Genomic DNA, 14,652 nt, shown 5'->3' on the forward strand with positions numbered 1-14,652 from the left:
AGATCCAAAGTTTTTCCTTGTTCTTTTAAATATTTTGTATAATAATATTGGTGGTATTTAGTGTAAAGTTTGCAGACTGTCGTAACCTTGTATTTGTGGGCTTTCTAGCTGGTTTGTGTAAAATAGGGCTACTGTTACAACAATTGCTGTGGTCCAGCAACCATTTTGCCTAATTTAGTAAGTATAAACTCTAACTTTTCTTTACAGGTACCTTTTGCCCATACCAAGAGTTACTAATGCTTACAAGGGAAGGATCTCTAGACATTTCTGTATACTGTATGCATTTTCCTTTAAGGTCCACTTTAACTTTCCAGGCACTCATTCTGGTCTCTAAATCTTTTAGAAGGGGGACAATAGACTTTTGTGATCTTGTTTTCTTGTGGTTGATTTTTCTTTGTTTGAAATCCTAATATTGTTATCTGCAGATACACATAGTGCAGTTTTAATTACTGTTGTGTGTTTTTACTAAATATACAGTTTATGTTTTTTTATACACATTTACAAAGCTAAGAATATCTTAAAACATATCTGATCATTTAAAAAGATTATAAATTGCAACCATAGAGAATTGTCCAGACTAAAATCAAACCAGACAATGTTTGAATACCAGATTTGTTTTTTTTATTTTACCTTTTTTAGGGTTCAAAAATGGCAATGACTGTATCAAAATAAGGGCAGTTGGAATATATAATGCATGAGAGTTAGCTACTAGCTTTTTCCAATAAATGTTGCAATAAAAAGTATATTTTATTTACGTGTTAGGCATCATGAGAATTGAAAGTACAGGCAGATCTGCTGCTAAAGTTTATAGAAAAAACACAGCCATGCTTTTCTTTTACCAAATAAAAATATCAAGGTTGGAAAATATGAACATTGTAGTGGGTGAGAGGTCTGGCCCATTTATGGCTATTCCTTGCACATTGCCTTTGTAATTAACTCATGGCTCTTTCCGAGCCTAGGGATTTATTTATAATACCTATATAGCACAGTTTTGACTAATTTTCAAAATATTATTAAATCTTGGCCTTCAGTACCCTAGCAAATTATTATTATAAATGTCCCAGATCCACTTACTTAGCAATAAATCTTCTGGGGACATTGCCCTAAGGTGCAGTTCTTGTGACTGGATGCTTGCAATGACGGGTGTAGTGACTTTATTTTAAAAGATGGTATTACGCTATGACTTGAATATTGGAAACAGCACGAAGAAAGCATAGGATAAAAGTAGATTCTACCTAAAACACAGTCCTTGGTCTTCTGCATGTCTTTCTAACTTTCTGGGTCCCTCTATCACAGAGCTATAATGGCTAAACTTCCTTTCCTAAAGTTTATAGTGACTCCTTGACAACTGAGGTTTAAAGCGGAGTTCCACCCTGGGAATACATTTTTAAATAAAAATACCCCCGGGACAGTCAGGGCTAGTACATTCCACAATGGCTAGCCTCTGATCTGTCCCGGGTTGCACTTACCTGAAAGAAGTAATACTTACCTTGAAAATGTATTCTCCAGCGCTGCCATCTCAGGTGTGGGCAGCTTGAAGCCAGCGTGATCCTCTTCTGCGTCCTCTTCCGTCTTCTTCGGTCCCACGATGCACTGCACCGGCCCCGACGTCACTTCCGGTGCGCGCGCGTCATCCCTCCACAGCTTCTGGACATGCCCAGAAGCTGTTTAGAAGGGAATGACGAGCGCACACCGGAAGTGACGGCGGGGCCGGTGCAGGCACATTGATTCGTGGGAGCGATGACGTTCAGCTCCCAGGAATCATTGCAAACCCAGGAAGTGACGAATCGCCGTGGCCGCCGAGGGGAGGAAGAAGGAAGTAAGGTGAGTATATTTTCTTCTATACGAGTTATCCATTTGTTTTTCAGGTGACCCGGAGCGAGAAGATGGAGGTAAGTATAAATTTAGGGTGGAACTCCACTTTAAGTAGTATCTCAGAATCTAAGTTCATAGCACAATAGCAATGGAAGGTTCCTGCATTGCTTTCCAACTCACCACCTCCATATGTGGAACAACCACAGCCGAGTTGCTCTAGGTGCAACATAAGCACTCCATGGCAGTCAGTATCTTAAAGGTTTCTTCCCAGAGCAGTAGATCCCTGCAGCCCCATATCCCGGGCTGCTGTTAGAAATGAGGGGCCCCAGTACAGCCTACCTAGCAGGGCCCACCCCAATTTATCAAGACAATATTTTCACAAAAAATACACTAAAATAATTATTAGCAGACCCAAACATAACAGAGAACTTGTGTGAATTAGCCCTTTTTAAATTGTCTTTTATATTTAAAAAAAATTAAAACTTTTTTTTTTTTGTTAAAACTTTTTACTATTATTTTATTTTACAATTTCTTTCAATTATTTATTACAGAGTTTAATTATTATTATTTTTCTTTTTTAGCTGTTTTGTAAGATTTTACTTTGGTTGCTTCCAACAAAAAGTGAAGGGAAATCCTTTCTTTTACAGTTATCACCAAAACGGGTGTTCCCATTGGACAATTTCCCATTTATTCATGTTTTAGTGAAAATTGTAACATTTTAGATTCCCCCTCTCGTGATACTGAGAGGATTATTTTTTTCCCAGTGTTGGCGCAGACAGCAATAAAAACCTGACAAGTTTTCTAAACTCTTGCTTATTCTAGATTTAGCTTGTGTTAATCTTTAGGGTGGTTCAACATATATTAAAAAGCAGTTTTCTTGAATATTTTAGATTTACTGGAAAAATTATTCATTCCTCAAATATAACCCTGGACATGGTTATTTTTAATAGAAAACCTAACACAGTGCAGGTAAGATAGAGGAACTTTAGAATTATCTTTCTGGTAATTTTATTAATACATTGGAGACTGGAGGGAGAGGGGTGATTCGTTTAGAACCACAAATTTTTCTTACAGTAATATTAGACCCTGTTATTTTTTTTTTCAAACAAGACTTAACAATCACTTTAAGATAGGTCTAAAATATCACAGCTTTTCTGCCTAGTTTTGACAATGTCATAATAAAGATCCCAGGGGCCTGAAAGTTGTGGCTATTGACAAGTTGCAACCACATTGGTGGAGCTGTCATTACACTAGGGAAGTATCTAAGTTAGAAATGAAATGGTCTATGAGCTAAAATCTAATTTCCCTTTAGGTCTAAATGTTGACTGGGATGTCAATTGTTTTATTGACACCAGATAATATTTAGATTTTGCTAGGTTTTTCATTCTTGTGCTCTCTCTTCATTATGTCAGTGTAGAGGTTGTCTATACATCGACATAGATGTAATATATATTTTATATTGAAAAATCAGAAGTAGATATTTACTGTTTATTGTATGTGATATGTAGCCTATCCAAACGTATAATATATACTGTATTTTCTGGCGTATAAGACTACTTTTGAACCTCAAAAAAATCCCCCAAAAATGGGAGGTCGTCATATACGCCGAGTATAATATCTCCAAGGTAATCTAAGTATAAGTATTACCGGTAGATCATGTAATAGGGGGGTCGTCTTATACACCGGAAAATACGGTACATGTTTTTATAAATATTTGTTATATATATTTTTTATACATGTCATCCTTTTTTGAATATGTCATTTTATATTTACAACAGACATTTTTGGTGTACTCCATTAAGGTGACACCCAACTAGGTAATACATACTATTGATATAACACTTCATACACAGGTTGTCTGTTCTTTTATTCAGAGCACACAACTGTTTGGTGTAGTTTTTGTTGCCAAGATCTAAATGATTACTCCGGTACTCAAGGTTTTTTCCTCTCTGTTGTTATTGGTTTTAAGAAAATGGTGGCCACTTTGTTGTTTGATTTGGACTACAACAAAATGGCGCCAAAACCGGAAGTGACGCGGGGAACTCCGGGCATATGCCACAATATTATGGCTGCTATACACAAGCTCTTGAAGACGCGCTGTTGCACAAAACTGTTGAGTGAGAGTTGAGTGAAAACTGTGTTGAGTTAGGCTATCTGCCAGGGATCCTGCCACCATTCTTTGTCAAATTGGCGGCTCTGGACGTAAGTGTGACTAGCGGCATATATTTTAGATTTGCATTGTACTTTTTATTATGCTTATGCACTCTGAGTCACCAATAAATACTGCATTATGAATATTTTGTTTTGTTGCTGGTGGTTCATTTTGAATGTGAGTGCTGTTTTACATCATCGGATGAAATTTAGAAATACACAGGTGGAGAGAGAAAAATATTGTAGTTTATACTCATGATTGAACAAATGGAGTAATACATCCCTGGAAGGAGAGATATATGATTACTAAGTGTTGTTTGTTGTTCTGTTCATAGACAGCAATACTTTCTGGTGAGTGTGCAATCTTCCTGTTTGGCGAAGGCATGTGACGGTGGGTGATCTTCATTAGTATTGTGAAGGTTCAGAAAACATTTACTGGATTATTAAATCACTGGACTTTTCCTATTTGTGATTCAATCACATACTAATTATATTTTAGCATAACACGTTTACATGGACACTGATGTAATTTTCACGGGTGAATTGTGTGAATTGTATGTTTATTTGAAATATTGAGCTCTATAATTATCATTATATTGTTATATGGGTGTATTGTGTATCTATGCCTATTGTATGCAGCTGTTTTTTTCTGCACTATTAACGCTATTATTTAAGTAATTTTGTATGCTAAAGCTGTCCTCCCCATCACCTTTTTATATTTTGCATGGGGAAAAGCTTTCAGACAGGATTCATGCTGATAGCAGATGATCGAGACAGCAGAGAGAAATCACATTCAGTGCATTGAATAGAGACAAGTGCACAGTATAGAAGGATAGCTTTGTTCATATTTCATGTCTGAGGTTTACAGCAATTTTAAAGTGGAACTCTACCTATAATAACTTGATAAAAAAAATAATGTTCTTTAGCAAGGAAAGTACATTCCACATTGATAGTTACTGTATGCTACCACAATTTGTGTGTGCTGTAAATTTCTTCCGGCAACGTTCCTGTTTCTTATTGCTGGAGGCTGCTATTTTTTCTGAAACCCAGAGCCTCTGAACATCAGTAAATCTTTAGCTGGTCAGCAGATCGGCCTCTACATTTTCAAAATAGAGAATGGGCTCTACTGGATTTTAAAAAGTATAGGCACTTTTTTAATGTTTTACATAGCTATACCTGGAAAAGGGAACAGCATGAAGTCATCTAGCAAGACTTAATTTTCTGACTAAAGTTTCACTTCAAGCCGCAATGGCAGCAGCCGGGGGTGTACACATGCTACGGCCAGGATACTTTGCTTTGCAGGTGCAGCAGATTTTAACTCTCTGTTGAATTTTGTCAGGCGCTACCGCCCCTGAACACAACCCATTCAAGAAAATGGGGCTGCTCGGCCAGATGCCCTACACCACCTGCAATGTATGAGTTTCTGGCACAGTGATATGTTCTTTACAGGGTTAAAACAGCTGGTGATGAGGCGACATATTGTCTTCTCACTACCTATCAAACACCTCTGGTAAGCATTCCGAGCACAGATCACTTTTCAGAGGTCCAGCAGTCTTTGCCACATGTATAAACAAGCCCATACTTATTATGTAGCCTTTTCATCTTATATTCCTTGCCAAAGTTTCAGTTTTGGGGGAAGCTGGAGCACATGCAGCCACGGGGGAAACTGGAGCACACGCAGCCATGGGGGAAACTGGAGCACATGCAGCCATGGGGGAAACTGGAGCACACGCAGCCATGGGGGAAACTGAAGCACACGCAGCCATGGGGGAAACTGGAGCACACAAAGCCATGGGGGAAACTGGAGTACATGCAGCCATGGGGAAAACTGGAGCACACGTAGCCATGGGGGAAACTGGAGCACACAAAGCCATGGGAGAAACTGGAGCACACAAAGCCATGGGGGAGAAATAACATAGACAAGGTCTGAGCTCTGCTGTACAGGGACTGAAAGTGGCTAATACCAAGTCAAATTCAGGTACCTACGCTGCTTGCATTAAATCGAAAATATTTTCTGTTGCATTGTGAGTTTAGAGTCACATTCATTTCTGTCTTTTGGAGTTCCACTTTAAAATGTTTTTTTTTTTTTTTTTTTGTACTAAACAGATATTGTTATTTATCTTTGTATAGCTTTGCCGACATTTTGGTAATATTTGTATTCATGCATGTCAGTTTGGTAGTAATGTTTTCATTTAAGCCCTTGGATTAAAAAGTGTAAGAATCCCTGATTTAAAGGACAAAAGCTAAAATAAAAGTGTAAGTGTGCCCTAAGTATAAAATGTAGTATCAACCAATCAGAATTCATGTTTGGACTGAAGCAATAAATCTTGTAGAAACCATGAAAAAAGGGCTCCAATGGACCTTTTATCAGTCCACTGTGACAGTAGGTAGTGATCTGAGGATAAAAAAGAAAAAAGTTAGCAGAAAATGGAATCATTTATTATATAGAAGATCACAGAAGGAAACTGCTGGAAGATAAACTATTTAAAAATGTGTTCCTCAGTCACAGTGGCAAGGGAGAGTATAGGAATATATACAGGCATGGATTGTGATCTATTGGCTTTATCGCTGTCAAAAAATGATGAGGACTTTTTGCTATAAACAAGAACATCTCAACACAATAAATCTGTACTGAGTGTATAAACAACTCCCTTTAAATGTAGCTAGGATGAACAAAACATTTGAAAATCAGCTAACTTTTTACCAAAAGTTGTATCCATTTCTTTATTCTGTATTCTTCTGTATCATTTCTGAATGCAAATGCATCCTTTCCTCAGAAACTCAGCTCACAGCCTTTACTTTGTGGCCCCAGCTCAAGAGAAACTTTAGCTTTGGCTTGCTGGAGGTCTGCAGGAGGCATGAGATGCTTTACAGAGCCCAGGTGGGAACATGCCCTTTAAAGGTTGCGTGCTATTGATCTGCCGGAAGGACCAAGGCAAATAGAGAAAGCTAGAGGCCCTTATTGATTGCCGTCAGCCAAGCATTCATCATACAGACTGTACAACATGCATCGTAAAAGTGCAAGCCAGTTGTGCCATCATTAAAGCTAAGGGTGTGGGAAGAATGAGCTCTAGGGCTGACTTTGCTTTAGATACATCCTCTGTACATATTAGACATTTATTACAAAATAAAGTATTATAGACTGTAAAAAAGATCTTACTACAGAACAGTGTTAGGATTAATTCAGAGTAGCACAGCAGTATCAGGCGAATGCCATTTCATTACCCATGTGGTAGCCGTGACTACAAAGGGTGTTCAATGCATTCTAACCTGTTGTGGCCCTCATAACTGTGGTGGCACAAAGGGTTGGGTTTTAGGGCTCACACACCACACACATATGATTCATTGGGTGGCCAATGTTTCTATGCTGCGAGTCAACTTGTTATTGTAGTCAAAGACAGCTCTTGGCCCCTATTAATGATTGGGAGCTGGCAGGACATGTAACAGCACCAGTGCAGAGTCCCAATCTCAGTCCGTATTACTATCCCCCCCCCCAAAACTGCAGACACCGATAGGCCAGGCTGACATGTACTGACATAGTTGGACATGATTTCTGCCACTGTGGTTTTCCCTATTCTTTACACATAACACACCCGGTGCTGCAGTATAAACAGTCCAATGGGGAACACAGCAGATCAGCACTTAGTTCAACAATCTGCAGTACCAGTGTTTGGACAGCGGGGGGGGGGGGTCTGTCTAAGAAGGTATAAGGAGACAATATGCTGACAGGGAAAATGGGGGTGGAATTCGGCAAATACAAACATAGCCTTGCTCGTCCTGCGCACAACCCAGCCCCCAACAGGCCACAAACCGGGGGTTGGGGACCTCTGATGTAAAGGATACCCATACAAGCATAAAGAGATCATGCAAACTCCATGCAGACAGAAGACTATTTAGTAGGATCAATTCTCAAAGCTAACACCAGAATAAGGATATCAATTTTCAAAGAAGTGATAATTTCAGCTGAGGCCAATGAGTTTTAAAAATTAAAGCCACATGAAAAAAATAATGGCCCTTATTGCTATGTTAAAGCTTTGTGATGTGAACTTTATATGTTCATTTTTAATGTTTAGCTTGTTATATAACTTGGCTTTGTTGTGAACCAATCACTTTAGAGCAACTAACAATTCTAACAAAAGCCCATTTCTTTTTGGTTTATTTGGTTCACTGCACACTCCCGCTCTTAAATAGCATTTGTCACCCCTCAACTGCCCCCCTTAAGCTGCAAAGGAAGACAGACAGGGGTTTACAAAATTATGACCTGCGGGCACTACCTCCAACAAATGCGAATCATTTAAGCGAATAGAGCCGCATCACAATCTGCTCCACAACCACATGCAATACACGTGGTAGCAGTGTGGTGGGCTGGCCTTTACAGGATTAAAACAGGAAGTGAGGAGTGAGAAAGATTCCTTCAAAATCCAAGGAAGCCCTGCTAGGTCCCCTAGTCACATATACATGTCAAGGGATACTGTAAATGCTATACATTTGTTTTATGACAGCTTATCTTCGAAGCGGTAGTAAACTCTATAAAAAAAAAAAAACACACATGCAAGGCAATATCATAATGTGCTAGTATGCACTGCATATTAGTCAATTATGAAAGACTTACTTTACAACAAAGCCCTCCAGCGGCGTCCTGTCACCGTTACAAAGGCTTCCACCTTCACTCTGTCTTCCTTCCTCTGGTCTGATTGGCTAAGCCACAATGATGTCACTCAGGAGCAGTGACGGCCGCGGCACACAGCTCTAAAGGAATGGCACGGGTATGCAGAGTGCATGACCAATGACGTCACCAGCTGCTGTTCGCACAGAAAATCTCCTGAACATGCACATTTAGGATATAATAATTTTACCTACAGGTAAGTTTTATTATAAGCTCACCAGCAGGTAAAAATAAAATTCTAGGATTTACAACAACTTTAAGTGCCTATTCTGTTCTCTCTGTTCATGGTCATAGGATTTACAGCAGCTGCATAGGAAGCGATGTATCCTATAGTTCTATACCTATGGCTGTGAAAAGAATTAAAATAATACATTTCTTTGAACAACGCAGTAAATGCCAAATAGAGTCACCAGAGTAGAAAGCTGATCAACGCATATTTTGCACAAACTGAATCCAGTAGGGTACTGTGAATCCAGCAGTCTCGCTCTACAGTGTGCAATAGGATACGATGAGTTGGAGAATTAAATCACATCAGTAGAGTGGAAAATTCAGCATGAAATGCAGCAGTTTGCATGGTTTTATGGAGGTTACCAGTTGACTTCGTTGTTCTTCAGAATTGAATCACACTGATTTTCCCTATCTGAAGTTCAAACACTCATACACAATGTTTCCAGCTGAAAACAAAAAGCAGCTTTTATTTTCTGCCAGAAAATGTATTCATTTTACATTTTCAAAGCTTTCATTGATGTGCACATCTACCTGATCCTGGCTACAAATAAAAACTGACTTCCAGCCAAAGAGTTCTCTCGTTGGATAGAGTAAGGAGGGATTAGAACCTTTGTCAGAGCTTTATTACTGTGTTCCTCATGTGGATGGGGGAGACAACTTCTGATCACTTTTCGTTCCAGGCACGCTGGTCACAAACTAGAAAGTGAAAGGAATTAATAATGTACCCATACACCAACTAAAACACTTTTTCCTGAATTATATCACTCTGCAAGGGCCCTGCTAATAGTATTTGTGATAATAAGAATACTAATAGTTATTATAATATGCACAGAAGCAAAAGTCATATTTATTTACAAAAAATGTACAACATTAATATATAGTTATAAATAATCTAAAGGAATATTACAGTCACCAAGAATAAGAGAAATAAAAATTGCCCTGACTCATTGACTGAAGCATTGTAATACACACACAGACACCAAACACCACCCACATCTATACCCATCACACGTTCCTTGAGAGTCCGCCAATCCTCAATTTATGTAGGATTCTCGAACTGCATTGACCCAGAACAACATTAGACCACCACTTACACTTTAAAGCAATAGTAAACAGCCACTAAAGCGAAAATCAAATGGGCCTCCCTGCAATAATGTATATGTACTGCATACTAGCACATTATGACAGACTTACCTGTAAAGCAGATCCCTCCCGTGCATCGCTGTCACTGATTCCCAGCGCTGCCATCTTCACTCAGTCTTTCTTCTAGGTTCACAGGCCCAGCGTGCATGAAGGGCCGTGGTGACGTCAATCCCGTTCATGAGCTCGGGAGCCTTCTTTTCCAACCTCAGTCCTCAAGTACCCCCAACAGATGATGTTTTGGAAATTTCCCCTAGATAAAAGCTTTTATAAATACAGGCAGTCCCCGGGTTACAAACATGCGACTTACAAACGACTCCTACTTACAAACTGAGGGAGACAACAGGAAGTGAGGAAAAATCTCCCCTAGGAAGAGAAATTCACTCCTGTAAGAGTTCTCATGGGAATAAGGTGTCTCCACTGAAGCTTTATCACCAATCCTTGTTTCCACAACAACCCAAATTTTGTAAAATCCAATTGTCAATTATTCTTTTGGTTGGGGCTACACTTAACCTCTTTACCACCGCCCACCGCAAATGTACTGTGGCAGGCAGCCGCTCCTGCGCGAATCGCAGTAACTGCACATCGGTCGTGAGCAGGAGGCTAGGGGCGAGCGTCGTTAGCAGGGAAGACAATGCATTGGGCAGGTGGCTCCGATTGCTGCCTGACACCTGCAATTGTTCCCCACTGAGAGAGAAGAACTGTCAGCTGTTGTAAACACAGCTGACCGTTCTTCTCCTTGGAATGATCATAGAGCTCCTGTGATCCTTCTATATAGGATTACAGGTCTCTATGGTCATTTCACAAGCCACATCCCCCCACAGTTAGAATCACTCCCCTAGGCTCACATTTAACCCCTTGATCATCCACAATGTTAACCCCTTCCCTGCCAGTGTCATTATTACAGTAACAGTGCATATCTTTAGCACTGATTACTGTAGTAATGTCACTGGTCCCTCCCAAAAGTGTCAAAAATGTCAGTCAGGGGTCCGATCTGTCCACCGTAATATATCGCAGTCCCGCAAAAAATCGCAGATTGCCACAATTACTAGTAAAAAAAAAAAAACAATAAAAATGACAGAAATCTTTCCCGTAGTTAGTACACGCAATAACTTTTGCGCAAACTAATAAAAATACGCTAATTGCGATTTTTTTACCAAAAATATGTAGCAGAAAACAAATTGGCCTAAAATGTTAAAGAATTTAGATTTTTCATTTTTTTGGGGGAATGTTATATAGCAGAATGTCAAAAATATTATTTTTTTTCAGAATTGTTGCTATTTTTTTGTGTATAGCGCAAAAAATAAAAATTGCACAGGTGATCAAATACCACCAAAAGAAAGCTCTATTTGTGTGAAAAAAAGGGCGTACATTTTGTTTGGGTACAGCATCGCATGACTGCGCAGTTGTCAGTTAAAATCACGCAGTGTCAAGTTGAAAAAAGTGGCCTGGTCTTTAAGGGGGCAAATGATTCCTTTCTTAAAGTGGTTAAAAAATGTACCTGTTCCGACTTACAAACAAATTCGACTTAAGAACAAACCTACAGTCCCTATCTTGTTTGTAACCGAGGATCTATTTAGCTATTTATTTGAAGCTCCCTTTTAGGCAAGATGTCACTCTTCAGCAGTTTTTCTCTGACTTCTAGCCCACATGCTAGTTTAATGGTAGTGAAGCTGTATCTCATTAGTATTACTGAGAGTGACGTGGCTCCCCCAAAACAAGGATCTGGCTTTGTAAGTCAGAGAGGTATCCAAACGCATGACAGATTGCCATTAATTAAACGCAGCTTGATCTCGGCACAGTGAACAGACTGTACGGTCACAGCACTGCCTAAGAGTTTGATGTGCTCTAAATAAAGGACTTAGGAAAACTAAAAATGGATCACAATGTACAACCCACAGCAAAACTATGATTATTTATTACTAGAAAGTAGCTGGCTTTATCATTTTGCGTAGCCTATACCATATTCAAATGCTTAGCTTTATTATGGGTTTTCTCTCTCTAGGTACAAAATATCAGTCTTTCTGAAGGGGAGACCGTGACAGTGGAGAGTCTTGAAGGGGTTGAGCCTGTAATCCTCGCCAATGAATCCTTCATGATGAGAGGTCAGGTGATCCGAAGCCCAACCAATCAAGTCATGGTTCGTTTCCAGAGTTTGCAGACATCCAACCCGGGCAGCTTCCGGTTTTATTACCATGGTAAGTTAATAACTTGCGAACTTATTAAGACAACTATCTCACTTTAATCTTAAAGTGTATTACCACTTTTGCAGTCAAATTTGAAAAAAACTCCACTATAAGTCTGTTATGTGCTATGTGTAAAAAAAAAAAACCTTACCTTTTTCGGTGCCATGACAGACACATGAATGTCAATGAAAAAGGCAAGCTTCTAAATATTTAAGTGAGAAGAGCCAGGACACTGGTGTGAAGAAGAGGATTGGACCTGCACTGTGCAAAAGCACTGCAGAGAGCAGGTAAGTATAACATGTTTGTTATTTTTTTTTAAACAAAGCTTTAATACCACTTTGAGACAGACAGTGCTCAAATCTTTCTATATCCAGCAGCACAGTACAGACAGGGTTCATTATGGCAAACACAGCTCCTCAGTACCCACTAAAGGGGCAAGCAGCAATTTTTTACATGTTCTTAACCACTTTACCACTAGAGCATTTTGCTGTCTTACGTCTGGGCCACTTTTTGCGATTCGGCGCTGTGCGAATTTAACTGACAATTGCGCGGTCGTGCAACGCCATACCCAAAGGAAGTTTACGTCCTTTTTTTTCCCACAAACAGAGCTTTCTTTTGGTGGTATTTGATCACCTGTGCGATTTTTACTTTTAGCGCTATAAACAAAAAAAGAGCGTCAATTTTGAAAAAACAACAATATTTTTCACATTTTTTTATATGAAACCCCCCCCCCCCCCCGCAAAAAAATGTAAAAATCAAAATTTTTTAAATTTTTGGCCAATTTGTTTTGCCAATTTTTGCAAAAAAAATCACAATAAGCGTATTTTGATTGGTTTGCGCAAAAGTTATTGCGTTTACTAACAAAGGGAAAGATTTCTGTCATTTTTGGTGTTTTTTTTTTAACGCGTAATGGCAGCGATCTGCGATTTTTTTTGTGGGACTGCGACATTGCGGCGGACAGATCAGACCCTTGACTGATATTTTTGACACTTTTGGGGGTACCAGTGACATTACTGCAGTAATCAGTGCTATATATATGCACTGTTACTGTAAAAATGACACTGGCAGGGAAGGGGTTAATTTTATTGGAGCGGGAGGGGTTAATGTATGCCTGGTGCTTACTGACATGTGGGGGGGGAGGTGACTGTGTGACACAAGGACAGATGCTGAACCCTGCAATCTGACCCTGCCTGTCACTTGGGAGATCCGCCCGCTTGTGTTTACACAAGCAGGCGGATCTCCACACTAGATCCCCAATGATCGGGGAAGAGCAGAGGCGATCACCGCTGCTCCTCCCCTGGCCCAACTCCCGCTGTGACTGAAAACAGCGGGGCGCGAGCGCCGCCCACAAGGGGAGTGTCTGACGACGTAGTACTACGTCGTCAGACGATAACGAGCCACTTTGCCGCAGTAGTACTACGGTACTCAGCGGTAAAGTGGTTAAGTTGTGCTATGTGAATGAGATAAATTAGGGAATTAACCGCGCTAAAGGAATAAAACAAACAAGCAGCAACTTCAAGTGTGACCACACCCTAAAGAATATATGTAAATCAAGTTGCGCTAATGTGATCTATGGACTAGGGGACTAGGAGACGGAAAGATGGCCGCCGCGGATAGAAGAGAACATTGAGAGAGAGAGATTGGGCAAATCTATGGTTAAAAGCGAGGATCCCAGAATTCATGTTTGGACCCCGATTATTGATTTCCATACAAGCTTGACTGAGTGTAACATCTGGTAAGAGGCGACCCCTACTGGTGCTTATCTGGTATTGCATCCTGTGTCACTTGGATTGATTTCTACACACTTGCTTTAAACTTGTTTTTGGTAAGAGGCTGATCTAGTTGGTGATGGTCCAAACACATATCTTCAACACTCTATCTTTCACTTGGGCTTATAAGATAATTTTGTCTGGTAAGAGGCAACTCCAACTGGAATATTTTTTGCACCTTATCCTGCATCTGTTTTGTTAGGGTTATTCACCCCAAATTTTTATAAATTTTTAAAAATTTTTTTTTTTTTTTGTTTCACTCTGCTATTTTGGTGGCAGCCTTTTACACGTTTCCCAATCTCCACTTTAAGTCACACTCAAGGTGATACTATATATTTTTTTGTTGGGTTTTACGCTATTGCGTTTGTTTGTATTTTTTACATGATCCAATGACCTCCGAGTTCACTGCTCACACGGGCCTGGATCATCTATCAAAGTGACAAGATTAAGCATATCCGCTTTATTCTTACCTCAATCTGGTAAGCGTACACTCTTAAGGGAGTCGAGTTCAGGATCTTACCCAAGATATTTTCCATCTGTCATCAATATTGGGACTTTGTGGACTTTATACCTCCATAGATCACATTAGCGCAACTTGATTTACATCTATGTGAATGAGAACATGTAACAAATATAAAGTAAGTGTTATCCCAGTTTGGCTGTAAAAGTAAGTGCACTTGGTTTCATTAACTGCTAT

General features: G+C 39.6%; 1 protein-coding gene across 1 annotated transcript in view; it reads left to right on the forward strand.

Moving 5' to 3' along the window:
- The window catches only part of SEZ6 (seizure related 6 homolog), a 930,588-nt gene that overhangs the window by 698,483 nt on the left and 217,453 nt on the right, over window positions 1-14,652 (forward strand). The window contains exon 4 of the mRNA XM_082244641.1: window positions 12,006-12,198. Within this exon, the coding sequence (XP_082100767.1) occupies window positions 12,006-12,198 (193 nt within the window). The remainder of the gene's footprint in view (window positions 1-12,005; window positions 12,199-14,652) is intronic.

Source organism: Pelophylax lessonae, assembly GCF_965119305.1.
Source record: "Pelophylax lessonae genome assembly, chromosome: 2".
Taxonomy (NCBI): domain Eukaryota; kingdom Metazoa; phylum Chordata; class Amphibia; order Anura; family Ranidae; genus Pelophylax; species Pelophylax lessonae.